Source organism: Lampetra planeri, chromosome 4 (genome assembly GCF_965212315.1).
Source record: "Lampetra planeri chromosome 4, kcLamPlan1.2.h2, whole genome shotgun sequence".
NCBI classification, from domain to species: domain Eukaryota; kingdom Metazoa; phylum Chordata; class Hyperoartia; order Petromyzontiformes; family Petromyzontidae; genus Lampetra; species Lampetra planeri.
The window spans coordinates 14,448,514-14,466,255 of NC_136110.1; the positions used below are offsets into that span (position 1 = coordinate 14,448,514).

The following is a 17,742-nucleotide window of genomic DNA, read 5'->3' on the forward strand; positions in this document are numbered from 1 at the left end:
TTGGCTGAAGTCTGCCTGCCATGCGGCCGTGTGGGAGGGTGCACCGGACATTATCCGCTGGCCACCTGGCCCATCGTAACCTCACTACCACCATTGGCAAAGGTGTTCCACACACCGGGCAGCTTTATATTTACCGAAAAGACAAATGGAGCCCTGCTCAGGTGAATAAGTTGCTCCAATGTTGATGCTCTTGCAGTGTTGGTGAAATGCACCGGAGCGCTCTCGCCAGCTGTCTACTAGTAGCTTCCATATCACAACCCGATGTTTACATTCTGTGCAATTGCATTGTTTTTTAAATAAAAAATTGTCAGTGTTTCACAATTAAAACACGCAGTGATTAAACAAAACTTCACATTTTTGCAGATATTCGCTACCTCTTTAATTGTGTTTTATATATTTTAATAAAAAAAGACATCTCACTGGTACAGACAAGTTTTATTGCTGTTTATTGAACACCGTGCAGCTGCTGTCTGTGTGCCTTGTCAAGATATTAATAGTGTGATGTTATTTGGTTCTTTCGGTAAAGTCAGGTAGATAGAAAAATAATAATGAAGTGAATGAAAATGAAAATATACATATAATAAAAAACCACGACGTTTCGATCGCAACACAAGTGGTCGTCATCAGGAAAAGGGGGGTTAGCCTCTTAAGGCAAAATGTTTATAAAGGTTTAAAATGGGTGTAGCCCAAGTGTCAGCAGCATGGCCGAGACAGCTAATGTTAATGTAAAGTGATGGGCAACGGTGGCGTTGGTGGTGTGTTTCCACCAATTAAAGGGCTGCCAGGTAAAGGCTTAACATGGGCGTAGCTCAGTTGTAGCTTTATTGGTGGAAGCCCACCACCTGTACCATCATTACCCACTACTACCATCACCTCTAGCAGCAACCTCCACCGTCAACAACATTAACATTATTTGATAGTAGGAAGTGCTGGTCTTTGGCGATACAGATGGGGAACAAAAGGTTAATAGGACCCTCGGAATATCCTTGGTAACAATTACTGTATGCCACAAATCTTAGTTAAGCATCAACCCAATAACAAATTATGGAAGTATTCGACCTAAGATCACTCATGAAAATACATAATACGACCAAAATAATGTATCCATGGGTTTAACCAACCGCCTTTATCTTCCCAGTACCCATCATAGCACGTTGTAGCAGGAAATTATATTATGCGTGGAGTGCCTCCCTCTGAGTTCCACAACCGCGACGTGAGTGCTGCTCACGCTGCTCACAACGTGAACCAAACATGGCTATGGTGAAGACACACACACACCCGGAGGATAAAGGGTCAACAACCTCACAAAGATTAACAACTGACCAATGATGACCGAGGAGCGAAATCAAAGGAATATCTGCGCTTTTGTGAGAAGGAAAAATGCAAAGGCCAACAGCTGACCCAAGGAAGCACAAGGCAGGAAAATATCAGATATAAGGAGGAAGCCAAAACACACAAACCACACCTGCTCCAGGCAGACTCCGGGACTCGCCATCGTGATTGGCAATAGTCGGGAGCTCTACACTGACAGACTCTACGTATCGCGGGATAGTCTTTTCATACTTGTCACGTGTCATGCGGCATTGTGACACAATACGTGGGTTGCGAGCACTCACAACGAGGCTGCCCCCCAGTGGCGAGCTCGCTTTATATACTGCCTTCACACGATCATTTTTCATTTAATCACATACATTATACATACACTCAATTAACATTAGACACACATTTCATTATTTTCATCATTGTTGCCGAATTGGCATAATTTTATACTTTTTCTGATTTTTTCACAACACAATGTACAACATTGTCTATGAGAGTGTGTTGGAGCCCACCTATGCTGAGATGGGTCGTCTGCAAAGTCACAGCCATGTAACTTCTGATTGTTATTCCTTGTGTAATAAGCGTGACCATTAGGTGTGGGCATATGCTGTTTACAACCTTGTGGCGACTGCAACGTCGATTAACTCCCACCCACAGCACCTTATGTTTGTTTTTTCCCGTGGGAGGAGAGGGTCACTGTTGGGTGTCGGGGCATCTGCGTTTTGTACATCTATAAGTGGCAATTCCATGTCTTGCGAGTTCACCTCCGGCTAACCTTCTGAGTGTTAAGTCATCGAGGATGGCAGGAACCATAAGGCCTGGCTTTGGGACAAGTACAGAACAAAGCATATAAAGAAATAATTCTGGGAGTTGAGGCCAAAATTCAGATTTAAGCTGCACCGTGGAGCACACAAGTCAATATTTTGCTCTCACAAAGCTCTGGGCAAGACACCTCGTTACACCGACTTGGCTCTTGTTATCTTGCACTGCTCTCAGAGCTTCCTTGCAGATTTCGAGCTGAGGCACCTCCTATGGCAATAATTAATTTCATTGGACACACGCAGCTCTTTGCAATTTATAGGCGTAGCTTCCGTTATCACACTTTTAATTTGAAGTCTTCCTTGGAATCAAATTGTAAAGAAAAAAATGTTTCCAGCAAATTTGTACTTTCGCGGACTATAGGAGCTTTAAGCCACTCCCGGAACGGATCCAAAAATCTATGGAACACCGAAAAACCACGAAAAACCACTTTGGGGTGCCCCCCCTTCCCCCGCGGATTATGGGAGTTGATACGAACCACGGGGTGGGGGGCACCAGACATTTTGGGTTTACAAAAAATGTCTGTAATAGGTCAATGTTACAGTCTAGAGAGACTTTGCTATGTTTGCATGAATTATAGACAAGCGACCGAATGGAACAAATATGCAGGATAGACAAGAGACCGTGGGCGAGATTAAAGCTCCAGGACAAAGCGAAAGTGCGAGCACAGCAGTGGAGTATGAAGAAATCACTGTCGAGAGAACCGGTACACTACAGGGCGAGAGAGAATAACGAGGCTGGAATGAGAGTTGTAAAACTAATATTTAAAAAAAACTTTTTTAAAAACACGCTTTAATGAAATGTACAGTACTAGTGATGGAAAAACTCCACGATTCCAGGAAGTGGCCCCAAAGCTTGCCATAACGTAAGGGGCCGTAGCCATTTACAGTCGTCAGTTTACCGTGGACAATTAGACCGAAGCCGAAACGTAACATACACAAAATAATGCTTTAAAATATGTTTTTTATTTTTTATGAAAGAATATAGTATTGTCATCAGTATGACATAAATATACCAAATTTGCAGTCGATACCATATTGGGAAGTAGGTAAAAATGTAGTTACAAGATTTGAGGATACAACAACGACAACAACAGACAGAGTGAGTTAAAAAAAAGCGTTTTAAAAAAAAAGCTCGAGTTTCACTCCGCAGATGGCCATAAAACATTCACGCTTCAGAGTAAACGCAGTCGTTTTTAAAGATTTGTGGCAGAACACCGTTATTCTGTTGTCATTACACATCCACGCTGTTCAGTTCAGCTCATTTATTAGGTATAACCCTGTGAGCCATTCGGCCCTTGAATCGGGTGCAACCGCAACAAAAAACATGAACAAGAAACATCTTAAAGTGACGACGCGCAACAGAAAAAATCCAGGAAAAAACAGCAAAGTCTTCCACAAAAAGCACCGCATATCAATGCTGAGTGCAAAAATCCCAGTGGGATGCAAGTCAAACAATAAGACAATTTAGATTAAAGTTATCAGTCTAACTCTGTACTACAACAAACAAACATGGCTAAACCAAAACGTTTTCAAAACCACCAACATAAAGCTATAAAAATAATGTAACAGTGATCATAGGAACTGTGATTCAAATTTAACAATAAACGATATACATAACATGTACGACCAAACTTTGCAGCCATAGCTGGCTGCATGAGTCACTCCATAACAGCAGGAGCATCAGTAGTAGAATAAAAAAAATCAATACACCTTTAAAGATCAGCACACTATAATCAAAACTCAAGATCATACTTTGCAGCGGTCATCCGGAACAATACATTTTATTTCAGGCCATTCTGAAAATCAGTGGCAGCTAGGGGTGTACAACTCCTCTAGAGCAGTTTTGAGTGAGATACCAGAGCAGGGGTATGGGCCAGAGGCGAGCGGGGAGAGCCAGTGAGGTCTAACTCGGGGGGGGGGGGGGGGGTGTTGAGATTAGTGGGGAGTTGGCATTATAGCGAGAAAGTGGGAGATGGAGCAAGGCGTGGATTAACAGGAACCAGCAGGAGCAGAGTTTGCAGGGGCATCCCGGAGATCGTGTAGAGGGGAGTGTGGGAACTGAGGCCCTGGGGGGCCGCGGAGAACCCGGAGCGCGCTGGCCGTCTCCTTCATGGGACGTACCACGCTGTGCAGATGCACGTCCATACGTCCATTCATTGTTCTCCGGTAACACCTGTGAATTGTCAAAGACTGACAAGCTTGCGCAGTAAAGCACCTGAACCGGATTCGGAACTCATTCCAAGTAGGCGAGTGGTTGTGAGTGGGCGAGTTTCTGAGTGTGAGAGCGTGGGTGTGTGATTGTGAGTGTGTGAGTTAACAAGTAGGAGCGTGAGTGTGTGAGAGTTTTGGTTTGTGATTGTGAGTGGGCGACTTAACGAGTGGGTGATTGAAAATTTGTCTTTTAGAGTGTCTGTGATCGTTTCAAAATACGTACATTTTTATCGTCCTCGGGGGGCTGATTGGCCTGAGAACTGCGACTGTGGTGGCCGACATTGTGGTGCAGTGTGCAGTGGAGAGCGGTTGGTGTGTTTTGCATTGTGTAGCGCAGGGTGTGGTTTAGTGAGCGGTGTGGTTTTGGTTGGTGTGGTTTGGTGAGCGGTGCGGTGTGTGCTGCAGTGTAGGGTGTGGTGCAGTGTGGGGTGAGGTGTGTTTTGCAGAGGTTAGTGGCGCGGTGTGTAGTGCAGGTTGTGGTTTGGTGAGCGGTGTGGTGCAGTTTGGGGTGAAGTGTGTCGTGCAGGGTGGTGAGCGGTGCGGTGTGCGCTGTCTCTGGTGTGCAGGACGGCAATGATGGCGGTGAGTGCTCCGTGCCGCGATTCGCCAGCGTGGCTCAGCGGCGTCTTCCTGTATGGCGTCACCATTTCCGCGCCTCCTCCTCACAGCCTCCTCTCCTTCCATACGCCTCCCTGCTTCAGCAACACCGCGGGTACAGATACGGCCGCATCCTACAGCGCAGGATTCTGGCATTCCGACCTCGCAAAGTTCGTGAAGAAATTCGGGCCATCCGTGCATCCTGCTGTGCAGAAGCTCCTCCTGTCACATCCGTGACTTTACCGCAGCGCACCGTTCGCGACGGTGGACAGTGGCTCGGTGGCATCTCCCAGCCAATGGATTTACGAGCCAAAAAATGCTTCTTATTGGCAAGTCACTGCGGCTATGCTCGCACAGAACACCGCCGGCATGTGCGAGACTGCGTTCCACGTTGGTTCATTAAACCAAACGGGAATGGAAAGGGCAGCCCGGCCGGGGCAGGCGAGAGGTGCCGAGGTGGGCGGCAGCGCACCCTTAGCCCAGGTGCAATCGGACAAGTTGGAGGTTCACTCCTCGGGGCGCGGGCGCGGAGCCTTGGCGCCCGCCACCGTGCAAGTCGGCGGGCGCGGCAACTCGTGTGGAGAGAAGCGGCCGCTGCCAAGGAAAGAACCCGAGCGGGGCCAGCACGCCGACCCTTCCACGGCGCCGTGCATCTCCAGGCACGGACACAGCTGCTGCTCCAGGCTCACTCACTACAGCTGTGACGAGCAATGGCCGCCCGCTTGGAACAAAGAACAAATCCCAATTATCACCTCCGTCTTCAGCCTCGCTCCTGACCCGCTTCATTCTGAAGCCCCCAGCACAACGAGGGGGAGAAGCGCTCACGACGAAACCGATAGACAAGCGCCACGGCCCCACGATGGGAATTCCGTCCTCCCTGTGGCCGTCAAATGCGAAAGCCCCGCTGGCTGTTGCAGCGGGAAAGTAACAACGGAAGTAAATATGAACGCAGCTTCTGAAACTACCACCTCTTCCGTGCCATTTTTACTTCCAGAAATTAAAAAAGAACCCTTAGAAGAAGTAGGCGTTTGTGTCCAAGCTGCAGATGCCCAGACAGACGCCGAGCATTCAGCAAATGAGCGCGACGTAGGGCCCGGTGCCGTGCCTTCAACCCGGTACAAACTCGAACCTCTGAGCGTAACTCTGCCCTTTGGCGCCGTTCCTTCAGGGGCACAAGTAAAGGAGCTTGCAATGGATTTGGAATCGCGACGTCTGCCCACCCCAAGTGCTCATGAGAGTCAACAGCTGCGTGCAGCAGAAGAAACCCCAGGGAACGCTTCTGTCGGTCGGCGTGAGAGTAAAGACCCGGAATCAGTTTCTGCACGATATGCGGAGGGGGAGACAACACCGCGCGATTGTGAGACGCACATCGAGGCAGCAGCTGTGATTGTGGGAGTGGCTCGGCCTGGGAGCAACGAGTTTGGTGCCGAGCATGGACAGCCGGCCTTGGACGAGGGAGACGCTGGTGCCTCCTGGCCTGAAAAGGTCACGGCTGGTGTCGCGATGCTGGTGGCGCACTCTGCCCGGGTGGAGGACGTTGCCAGTGTCTCGATGCTGGTGGCACATTCCTCCCAGGTGGAAGACACGGCCGGTGTCGTGATGCCAGCAGCGCGCTCCACCCAAGTGGAAGACACGGCAAGTGTCACGATACCGGTGGCTCGCTCCGCCCCAGTCAAGGACACAGCCGGAGTGGGAGCCAAAGAAGCGGGTACCTGCTGCTCGTTCGATTCGAGTGAGGAGTCTGCAGCAGAAGAATTCGCGACCCCACAGTCTGCACCGGCCATGAGCGGAGCCTGCACATTTCAGCCAGATGATGACACAGGCCTGCCCAAGGTTACAGTAGTCCCCGGGTCTGTGTGTACCGTGAGCCGCCCGGGTCTTGGCTCTTGCTACATCAGCAAGGAGAAGGCAGACCTGGCAGCGATCGAAAGCACGACGCCCGGTTTGGGTGAACACACGGCCACTATGACCTCAGTTCCTCAAGAAACGAGCGCTGCACACAAGACCTGCAACTCTCATTCTGCCAAGATGACTCTGCCGACTATGTATCCTAAAAAGAAAGTGTCGAAGATCACCGTGAATGGGTTCTGCGTATCAGAGTTTGGTGGGATTACCGCAACCAGAATTGAAAATCTCTTCACTTTGTTGTCATTGCACGCAGAACTCATGAACATTGCAGACTGTGTAACGGATGCCCACAAAGACGCTGTGTCCCAGGCAGAGTGGACGAAACACAAGGAGGAGGCGGCCACGCTCAACCATCCGCGTGTCCGCCGAGCAGTGGAGCGCGTCGTCCGGGCCCTGGTGGTAATGGAATCGGCGTCCTCGTGCCCGTTCCCATTCGTGCTGCGCCATGGCAGGACCTTCGTGCCTCTCGCCGCCCTCCGGGAGACGATGGTCATGGAGCTGTCGAGGCACGAGCTGGTGGGCGTGCTGGCGCGCTGCGCCGTGCCGCAGCGGCCATCCACTCTGACGGAGGAGGGCGTGCTGCGGTGCGTGCCATGGCTCCGGCGTGGCTGCTTCACGCTGCTACGCATGGCCCAGCTGCGCGACGTCTACCCACATCTCTTCCACGCCGCCTGGAGGGTGCGACGCAGCATGGGTGAGAGTCTTCCGCTATCTCTTGATGGTCGCACTCGCTCCACATTGTGTATAGATTGTCGTCCTTCCCCCACACCTCCAATTAGTGCGGTTGACTATGTAGGGTGCGAAAAAAATTCTACATAAATACACACACACACCCCCACTTACAGTTTAACACGTAGGCTTTCGCAACCAATATTATTCATAATAAAGGTTTTTGGGTTAGATCTCGTTATTTATAAATGTGTCATAACCCTCCACCACCCGACACGACCAAACAGTAAAAAATGTGTCACGTTTACCAAAGACAAATAGTTCACTACTTTAGCCCACCGGTGTGTTGAAGAGTGAATCAACATCATTTACAATTTTGAGTACTGTGACGTTTCGCTGGTAATTACATCCAGCATCATCGGGCAATTTGCCAGAATGGTGAAGCCCTCTACTTGCTCCCGGTCTTAAATAGAGCAGCAGGATGACGTCATCATTTAATCCAATCTGGTGCAGTGATTTGTGGCGGGGAGGGTATTGTAATTATATAATAGATTGGTAATCATTCAATTGTTATTATTTGTTTCCCCTATAATGAATTGTAATATATATTTTATTATTTAATATTGCATTTCCAGGCCGCACTAAGCCTATAGCTGTCAAAGCGATTACAGTTATTTGTATTTCTCTCAATTTCAATGGATTCTATAATTAGTCTTGGCCAGTAATAATTCGTTTTACACAACATTTCAACATTATCAAAATCAATTGAGTGTCCTTGTTGACAGGCATGCTCTGCCATTGCCGATAGTTGTGTTTGAGATAATTTAATATTTCATTGGTGTTATTTTAGTCCTACGCTGATAGCTTAGTACAATACAACTTCTCGCAGTCCTTGACTCTGCAAGCGACTCAAAACACAAGGCTAAATATAGAATACAACTTTCAGCGCCGAACTCAACACTTAGCAACACATCGTCCCTCTCCTCTGCAAGACTCGGCACCCATGGTTGATTTCGAGGACCAGAACCCGAACTTGCCGTTGCAATACTGGTTTGGGTGGTTTGGCTTCTACGTTACATCCGAATTTTTTTGCCGCCAGCTCCTTCTCACAAAGGACCCGAATTCCTTTGATTTCTCTCACAAAGGAATAAGTGTCCTTTTGATTGTGACTGTTTGTGCCCGGTGTGCGCGTGTGTCTTTTCTAATTTATTGAATGAATTTCCTAAGTCACATAAAGGCCCTAAATTTCTCGCCTTCCTCCGGTCATCTCAAGGCTTGTGGACGCAGATGTTTTTAATTGCCCCTAAGTGTTGCTCTGTTCCGGTTTTACAACTTTATGAAGCCAAGCCTGTGAATAATTAATCTGTACATGTCTTTTGTGTGGGCGAGGCAGGGGGGGTCCTTTGGCCTTGTTGTCTCGAGGGAGGAGTTCACGGATCCGTCACTGCATTTTTTTGGAACTCGCTAAATCCATATATATATAAAAACTTGCGTTAAAAATAGCCAATATCACTCTTAATATACATTTTTTGAAAGGCATATATACAACAGAAAGCACTGTTTAATTTAAAGCGGGGAGAGCGAGATATAAAAGGGGAGCATCACCAAGAGTCCGGGCGCTTGCCTGGAACAAAGACAAGTTGGTGGTTCCACTGGAGCAGTACTTGTAGTCATGTGAACTCCAGCACATACGAAATTAAAGATTGTACCTTCATCTTCAAGAGAAAACAAACCTAGTGAACTTAGAAATATAATGCAATACTCTTATGTTAGCCGACTCTGTGTTGTATTGTATTATACAGTGGTACCTCGGTATACGTCGTTAATTCGTTCCAGAAGGTAGGACTTATACCGAAAATGACGTATACCAAACAAATTTTTCCCATAAGAAATAAAGAGAAAGGAAATAATCCGTTCTAGAGTATAAGAAATTATATTTTATATGGCATATTATACATTAATGGGGTTGTATAAAATAATTTAGACACTACTTATTACGAAAATGCATACATAAATAAAAATTTAATTTAAATAAATTGAAATAAAAATAAAATGTAACGTTACTTTACCTTGCTGAGAGGAGTTGATAGCCTATGAGGATGGTGGTGAGGAAGGGGAGGAGGAGATGTTCTTTTTTGGAAGGAGAGTCCCCTTCCATTAAAACTTCAGGAAGCTGAAATTCTGGGGTTTTTTCTCTTTCTCTTTTCTGTCTTTTTTCTTGACTTAGACCTGGTTGAGACTCACCAGGTTTGAGTTTTACTAAAAACCTGTCTTGTTTGTTTTTGCCTTCTAAGAATGTTCCTGAAGTGTGACATTGTCTGGTCCTTCCACACAATGCTGTTACGGCTTGTTAGAGCCGTAACAGTATTGTGTATGCGGGTACTATACGCGGTGACTCATCCCGACCCATACAAGTTCTAGCAAGCGCGTCGTATCCCAAGCAAGACGTCGTATCCCAAGACATCTTTTTCTCGTCAAAACACGACGTATACCAAATTCGACGTATTCCAAAGCGGTCGTATACCGAGGTATGACTGTATTTCTAAGTTTACGAGGTTTGTTTTCTCTTTCATTTGTACCTGATGATGATTGCTTGTGTTGCAATCAAAACTTCGTATGCTATTATTTAATTTATTTTTCTTTCTACGTGACTTTACTGAAAGAACCAAAGAGTAAATTTTTATTATAATGTATTTACAGTTCCGAATGTAACAATCACCAAACTCGTAATTACTATGGCTTTCTTCAGCCTCGATGGTTTACACTTGTTCTCGAACAGTCGGCCCCGATGTCGTCCACCTTTGTCGTAGATTAATCCCCGAGCAAGCGCCCTGACCGCGGGCCTCTCCCCCACTTATATACTCGATTGGCCCTACTATCAGAGAGTGCCCCCCCCCCCACTCTACTACAACACATGTGTTCTTTATTAAATAATAAGTACAGTGCCTTCCGGCCACCTGTTCATAATTATCTCACGCGTGCCTTCTAGCCCTTTCCCTGTACAGTTCCCTATATCACCCCCCCCCTCCTCCTGACAAAAAACAAAGCCGTCCCGGCTACAATTAAATTTTTACAATAGGGGACTGAACACAAGTGGACTATGGGATCTCAAGGGAATTTTCTCTGGGAACATGGGATATTTAACATTTAACTTCTAGGTCAACGCATAGCATAGGCCCTTGAAGCAAGGGGGGGAAGGCATTATGACCAAAAATGACCACTGCGTACCGTAGGCATGGTTAACTAAGCTAACCTTTACATTACTACCCTGTTAAGGGGGAATATTTCAAGACAAGGTAAGACACAACCAAAAGGTACTCACATCTACTCCAATCCGTCAATATGTGTGTGTGTGGTTGAATGACACGTCTGTCCTGGCGACGCTCCTCCCCGGCGCTTTTTTGGATTACTTCGTCTGCCTCCCCCATCCTGATCTTCATTGTGGTCATTCCTGAAGAGAGGGGAAAAGAGTGCCGGAGCAGTATTTTCCGGAGGAGGATGCCTTTGTCCCTGGCTTTCGTCACGATGCCTCCGGACCCAGTCTTTCTGAACCTGAATGACACCTTGTTGGTGGTTCCTTATATGGGCTTAAATGGCTCTGATGGACCACCCATTGCCGATGTCCCATCTGGATGCATACACTTTGTGGACAAATAACTTGGACAAGCTCTACAGGACCCTGCCAGGGATGGTGCAGCTTAGCTCACGTGCCCACCCGGACCTGGGGACAGTGTAACCAGGCCTGATCCCCCTGCTAAAAATACACTGGCGTTTCTGTATTTTTTAGTTTGCGTTCATTTGCTGATTGCGATCTGCCAGACCCCACTATCGCGGCTTCGCGAGCTTCTTGCAGCCTTTCTAGTAGCACCCTGACGGAGGCTGACCACATAACCGATTTCACAGGGACCACCACCAATTGGTCTCTCTTGTACATTAAAAGGAGGAGAGCCCGGTCGATGCGTGTGGTGCTGTACGGTATGCCCCTAGGACTCCTGGGATGTGTAAGTCCCAGTCTGTCTGATCATCCGTGACAACATGGCACAAAATTGTGGACCATGCGGTTAAGCCTTTCCCACTTTTCCAGCACATTGAGGGTGGTACGGTGAGGTTCTAATTTTCTTAGTGCCCATGATGTCATAGACATTGCGCAACAGTTTAGCAGAAAAATGTCGACCATGGTATGTGAGCAGTTTCTCAGGGGGGCCTGTGTCCAATACATACACGTGGAGAAAGGCCGTTGCTATAGTCACAGTCGTGTGGTCTGGTAGTGGCCATGCGACAGGCCAACGAGTGCAATACTCCGTCCCAAAAAGCAAATATTTATTTCCCCTTGATGTTTTAGGGAATGGACCCAGGATATCCAATGCCACCAGCTTGTTCACCCGAGATACTGCGATCGACTGCAGGGAAGGTTGTATGGGTTGGGAAGGAGGTTTTATTGTTTCACAATCTTGACAACGATTTACCCACTCTTGCACATCCTTCGACAGCAGCATGAGCAATGCTTTACGGTGGTCCAAGTGCATAAGTTGTTCGGCGTGCATTTCTAATAACTGTTGTCGTAGGGAGGTGGGTACCACCAGGCATTTACGCTGCATCCTAGTGTCCCACCTCATCAAAAGCCTGACGCCATTTTACAAATGGCGTCCCTGCTTGTCCATTTTGATCAGATTCAGCCAGAGCCGGCCCAGCCACTAAGCGACCCTTGCAATTGCAAAGGGCCCCGTGGCCAGCAGAGGGCCCCCTAGAGTCACTGCTAGCTAGTGGGTGAAAAAAATCATACATCAAAGGGGCCTCCAACCAAATTTTGCTAAGGGCCCCCAAAGGTCTAGGGCCGGTTCTGGATTCAGCTCTTGTGCAGAAAAGGACTCCAGTGAGTCATCATCTTTCTGTAGTAGGATCCATTCGGTCCTTATCAGCCCGAGATCATGATCTACGGGCGGTACAAATGTTTAAATTTTGCCACATTTATTAACTTTTGATTTGAAGCTTTCGTGACTGCAGGGATTCATATTCTTGGCTCTTTCGGTAAAATCACGTAGAAGGGAAATAATAAAGAATCAAGAACATTTATTAACGTCGCCAGGTCCAGGCGAGTCAGGGAGGGTCGGTTTACACCAAGCTGCTCCCGTTGTGCATGCGCACGAATCTTTGCACGGTAACCTCGATAGCGTGTCAATATTACAATGGCGGGGAACCCTTCCTGTGCATGACATCGTAAGAGTATTCCTGGAGTTTTTCAATCCACCTTGCCATCTGTCCCGAAGGTTGATCAATTTTCAATGAGAATTGCAATGCCGCGTAATCGGTCCGCACAGTAAACTGGCGGCCATATAGGCATGGCCGAAACAACGTGACAAAATGTACCACTGCTAGGAGTTCTCTACGAGTCATACAGTAGCGTTGTTCTGCGGTGGAAAGCACGCGCCTCCCGTACGTAATTACCACCTCTACATTTCCTTGTATTTGTGACAACACAGTACCTATACCAACATCACTAGCATCAGTATCTAGGATGAACGGTAGTGAAACATCTGGATATGCTAGTAGGGGAGCATCAGCCAACCTAGAACAAAGCGCTTGAAATGCCGATTCTTCTTCCTCCACCCACCAAAATCACACCCCTTTTGGTGTCAGGGCGTGCAAGGGTTTCACTACTGTAGCTAACTGGGGTACAAATCTGCGATAATATAAGACAAAATCCTAGGAATCGCCGCACTTCCTGTACCAATTCTTTATGGTGGACTTTTTCTCAGGGTCTGTTGCTACACCCTTACTGCTGACCACATTTCCAAATATCCAACGAAATTCTGTACAAAATTAAATTTTTATGGTTTCAGTTTAGCTGTTCGCATCTTTAGGAAAACTTGTCGTAACCTTACCAGTTGTTCCTCAACTGACCTACTAAACACAATGTCATCATCTAAATAGACCAAACATATCTCCCATTGTAGACCCGACAGTACTAGCTCCATGAGGCATTGGAAGGTTGCCGACGCAATGAGTAATCCCATCGGGAGGTGATTAAATTGAAACAACCCCTGCGGTGTCCGAAATTAATCATCCAGGGGGAGTTGCCAAAATCCTGATGATAGATCTAACGTAGTAAAATATTTAGCTCCTGCCTATGCATCCAATGAGTCCTCAATACGCGGCAGGGGATATGCGTCCGCTATCGTAACTTTATTTAGTCACCGAAAATCTACGCAAAACCTCATGGAGCCATGTGGTTTTTAAACTAGTACTAGTGATGCTTCCCAGGGGTTAGTCGATGGAGAAATAATCTCGACGGATCTGCTCCCTTTCTGCCGGTCCTACTCTATACGAGTTTTGCCTCGCGGGCTGAGCACTCCACGGTTTCAATGAAAATATCAAAATTTGAAGTCGGTCTCTTTGACCTTGAGTCAATTCGGGGTTCCGCTGAACGATTTCTTCTACCCAGGGCAACCCTACCCCATCCTTCACTTCTTGTTTCCCTGTAACTATTTCATCCTGCTGTAATTCACTTGCTGGGGAAATCTGGGCCATTACTATCCCTTCTAATAGTGCAATTGCCTGCTTTAATGTTTTGAAAACTTGTATACACAACCGTTGGTTTTGTCTAAAATGGTGTCCGCCACCACTAATGAATGGCGACTAAACGTTGGTCCCAGTGGTGAAACTATAATCGGCACATCCACACGTGAGGTGATTAATGGCAAGTGATATTGCAAAGGGACCAACACCTATGCGCGTAGCAGAATCGTCATCGACTCTTCCATCAGGGCATGTACTCTGACGGCCTTTCCTGTTTCCGTGTCGGGCCACAGAAAATAAATCCGTCTTCCCAATGGCATCTCTATACAGCCCTGGTCCATTTGTATTTTAATTGGTAGCTGACTTAAGTAAATCAATTAGCAATAAGCATAGCACTGCTTTGGACGAAGAGTCCAATACCGGGCCCGATACACATTTCTCCTATGCGGATTTCCATCTTTACTTTACTGACATTTCCCAAGCTACCACCATTTGCCGCGAAAAATTTACTATATACTGTTCGTATCAAACACGAACACGGAAATAATGGTGACTGATGCTCCCATGTCCACCAACACTCTAACGGATATCCCCCTATCGCTTCTTCTTAACCAACGTCCCCATGGCCGCTGCTACAACTCGTCTCCATTTTGATATAGATGTTGGCCAAATTTGATGGCACCATGTAAGGCAATTTGATGACTGGTAACGATTCATGGTTGGGATTTAAGAATCACTTATTCTGTCTTGTTCTATTCACCTCATGGTATAATTCTCTTAATGCTTTACATACATTTCTGTAATCAAGTCAATTAAGGCATCACAATTATCCGTATAACAAAGCGATTCATTTATATGCACCCAACTAGTGTGAGCACTTGTGCGGTTCTGTTCGTGAAATATATCGATTTCTCATGGGAGTTATTTTTGGTCCGATTTGTATTTGCTTAAATTTTGGTGACCCAGGATAACTATTTCAATGACCCTTATCCTGGCCTCCCGGGCTCCTCTCCTGGTTACACAAAGCATACTTGACCCACAACGTGCTTTGTCTTTCAGGGGGCGGGAGTAATTTTTCATGGACAACATGCAAAGTGTGGCTGGAGGGCGAAAGAGGAGCCCCAGAAACCCTGGAGTACAAGCTCGGCTCCCGCATCTCCACGGGCAGCGCCACCTCCACCTCCCAGGAAGCGTGTCAGAGTCACGGCACCGGGGCCACCTGGGGACGTCCATGCGGGAGCAATTCCGCAGGCCCCACCGCTACCGGCACCGGCAAGATTCCCGCTCGCGGCGCCACGTCCACCCAGCCTCCGAATATGCCGCATGACGCCGGTGGCGCCAATCGCTCCTCGCGCCTCTCGGCCCCCCCAGTCGCTCACTTGCCCGGGCTCGTGGCTCCTGGGCGGAACGGCTCGGCACATGCCCCGGCAAGGCTGGGGAGTGAACGCCGCACTGAGGACGATTGCTGGGCGCGTCCTTCCGTCGTGTCGCCAGCAGGCGCCTCTTTTCCCACAGCGTCCCCAGCATCTCCGGACCCGCGGCACGGGGAGACTGCAGCGATGCGCACATGGTGGATGGAGGGAAAACGTGCGTGTGCCCGGCACAACATTTTCACGTTCCCGAGGGTGAGCGTCAAGTGCCTGGATGCCTCCGCAGCACGGCGCGGAGGGAGTGGCGCTGCTCTTGCCTGGCCACCGGCAGAACCGGCCATGGGCCCACAGCCTCTACGCCAGAGGCAGAGCCAGCACTCCCCTTCAAGAAAGGAAAATCATCTTCCGTTTAGAGACAAAAATTAGAATGATTGTCAGGGATCGTGCATTGGTGTAGTTGTTTCTGCCATGGTGACTTGCCATTGCCAGGGTGGTTGTAGTCTGTGCACGATGCACTGATACGTGACGGTATTCCGATTGCACAGTACGCAATGCTAGAGGTTTAGAGCTCACCGGATTCAAAGCGCTGCAGCACAACGCCCCACAAGACTCACGTGACTTGCACATTCCCGCACAGTACACCCTGCACCGATGCACATTGTGCTCGCTGTGCGCTCCGCACAATCTCCTTGCGCCTTCTGTAAACAAAGTGTCAGCTCGTAGGCCACCCCTCAGTGATGCACATTGCCGTGTTGGTATACAAAGCACGAAGCGCTCGGCACGAGGGTCAGCATCCTGGTTCGTGCCAGCTGACCAGGGCAATATACACTTGCAGCTACACTGGGGAGGCAGCCAGTGGGGTTTGTAAAAATTGTCACCATTGTGTTCTGAAGCACTGAAGTTATTTGCTGTGTTATTTGCTGTGTTGCAGTAGCATTGCTTTATATGTGTATCGTACAAAGTGTAATGCGAGCGTAAATGGGGTTGTTGCTGGGCTCGGGTCCAATCACACGGCCCGGGGTATTGGGGGGCGGAGCCTGGTCTGCGGGGCGTGTGGGAGGGGCCACCGTTCACCTCAGCTCCAATGGGAGGCGAGGTGAATGGGGGCGTAGCCAGCGGGGTAGTATGGGAAGGCCGGATCTGAGGATCCGGAAGGGGAGGAGTCAGGGTCACGTGGAGGGAATGTATATAAGTGGGAGCCCGGAAGAGATCGGGGCAGTCGGGGAAGTTAAGAGGCTGAGCCACGTTGGGTGGTGAGGAAAGATCCGCGCCATCGGCCACGTGACCGAAGGACCTCTGCACGCCGTCGGCCAGCGGTGTGCGGAGTGCGGGAATAGAGGAGCTAACGGAGGAGCGTACGGGGCACGCGAGAGGGAGAGAGAGAGAGCGTGCGTGGCACGCGAGAGGGAGCGTGCGCGGGGCGCGCGCGCGAGACGACACTGGTCCGAGAGGAGGCCAGTGTGGGTGCGGAGAAGAACCTAAATAAAAGACAAACGGAGACCAGCATCGCCTGACGGAGTCTTTTATTACGGACCAGATACAATATGCTCAAATTCTCTAGACTCTGTGACACTGTGACTTATGAATCAATGCCCAAACCATAACTGGTGTGGAATTAGGTATTATTCGCCTTCATGGTGATTCATTACAGCGTGAAGTCTGTTGTAATATGAAAGGTGCACAGTTACCGCTTTCGAAATAACTTGTGAATATTTGAGCAAGTATTTAAGAAAGTATTTAATCAGTGCTTTTTTTGGCTGAAGTCTGCCTGCCATGCGGCCGTGTGGGAGGGTGCACCGGACATTATCCGCTGGCCACCTGGCCCATCATAACCTCACTACCACCATTGGCAAAGGTGTTCCACACACCGGGCAGCATTATATTCACCGAAAAGACAAATGGAGCCCTGCTCAGGTGAATAAGTTGCTCCAATGTTGATGCTCTTGCAGTGTTGGTGAAATGCACCGGAGCGCTCTCGCCAGCTGTCTACCAGCAGCTTCCATATCACAACCCGATGTTTACATTCTGTGCAATTGCATTGTTTTTTAAATAAAAAATTGTCAGTGTTTCACAATTAAAACACGCAGTGATTAAACAAAACTTCACATTTTTGCAGATATTCGCTACCTCTTTAATTGTGTTTTATATATTTTAATAAAAAAAGACATCTCACTGGTACAGACAAGTTTTATTGCTGTTTATTGAACACCGTGCAGCTGCTGTCTGTGTGCCTTGTCAAGATATTAATATTGTGATGTTATTTGGTTCTTTCGGTAAAGTCAGGTAGATAGAAAAATAATAATGAAGTGAATGAAAATGAAAATATACAT

The 17,742-nt window shown here is 48.0% G+C and overlaps 1 protein-coding gene and 1 long non-coding RNA gene across 2 annotated transcripts; one reads left to right on the forward strand and one right to left on the reverse strand.

Annotated features, from left to right (window-relative positions):
* Nucleotides 1-3,388: 3,388 nt before the first annotated feature.
* Nucleotides 3,389-4,925, reverse strand: LOC144717734 (uncharacterized). The gene is made up of 2 exons (XR_013585141.1): nucleotides 4,576-4,925; nucleotides 3,389-4,331 (listed from the first exon to the last, which is right to left on the reverse strand). It is a non-coding gene; the product is annotated as an uncharacterized LOC144717734 (long non-coding RNA).
* A 369-nt stretch (nucleotides 4,926-5,294) lies between these two features.
* On the forward strand, nucleotides 5,295-17,480 carry LOC144717733 (uncharacterized). The gene is made up of 2 exons (XM_078593332.1): nucleotides 5,295-7,551; nucleotides 15,102-17,480. Exons 1-2 carry the CDS (start codon nucleotides 5,295-5,297, stop codon nucleotides 15,836-15,838), a joined length of 2,994 nt encoding a protein of 997 aa, XP_078449458.1. The 3' UTR covers nucleotides 15,839-17,480.
* The last annotated feature ends 262 nt before the right edge of the window (nucleotides 17,481-17,742 follow it).

Coding starts and splice junctions, on each gene's coding strand:
- LOC144717733 (XM_078593332.1), top strand. CDS start 5,295: ATGCTCGCACAGAACACCGCCGGCATGTGCGAGACTGCGTTCCACGTT. Junction 7,552..15,101: donor GAGGGTGCGACGCAGCATGG/GTGAGAGTCTTC, acceptor TTTGTCTTTCAG/GGGGCGGGAGTAATTTTTCA.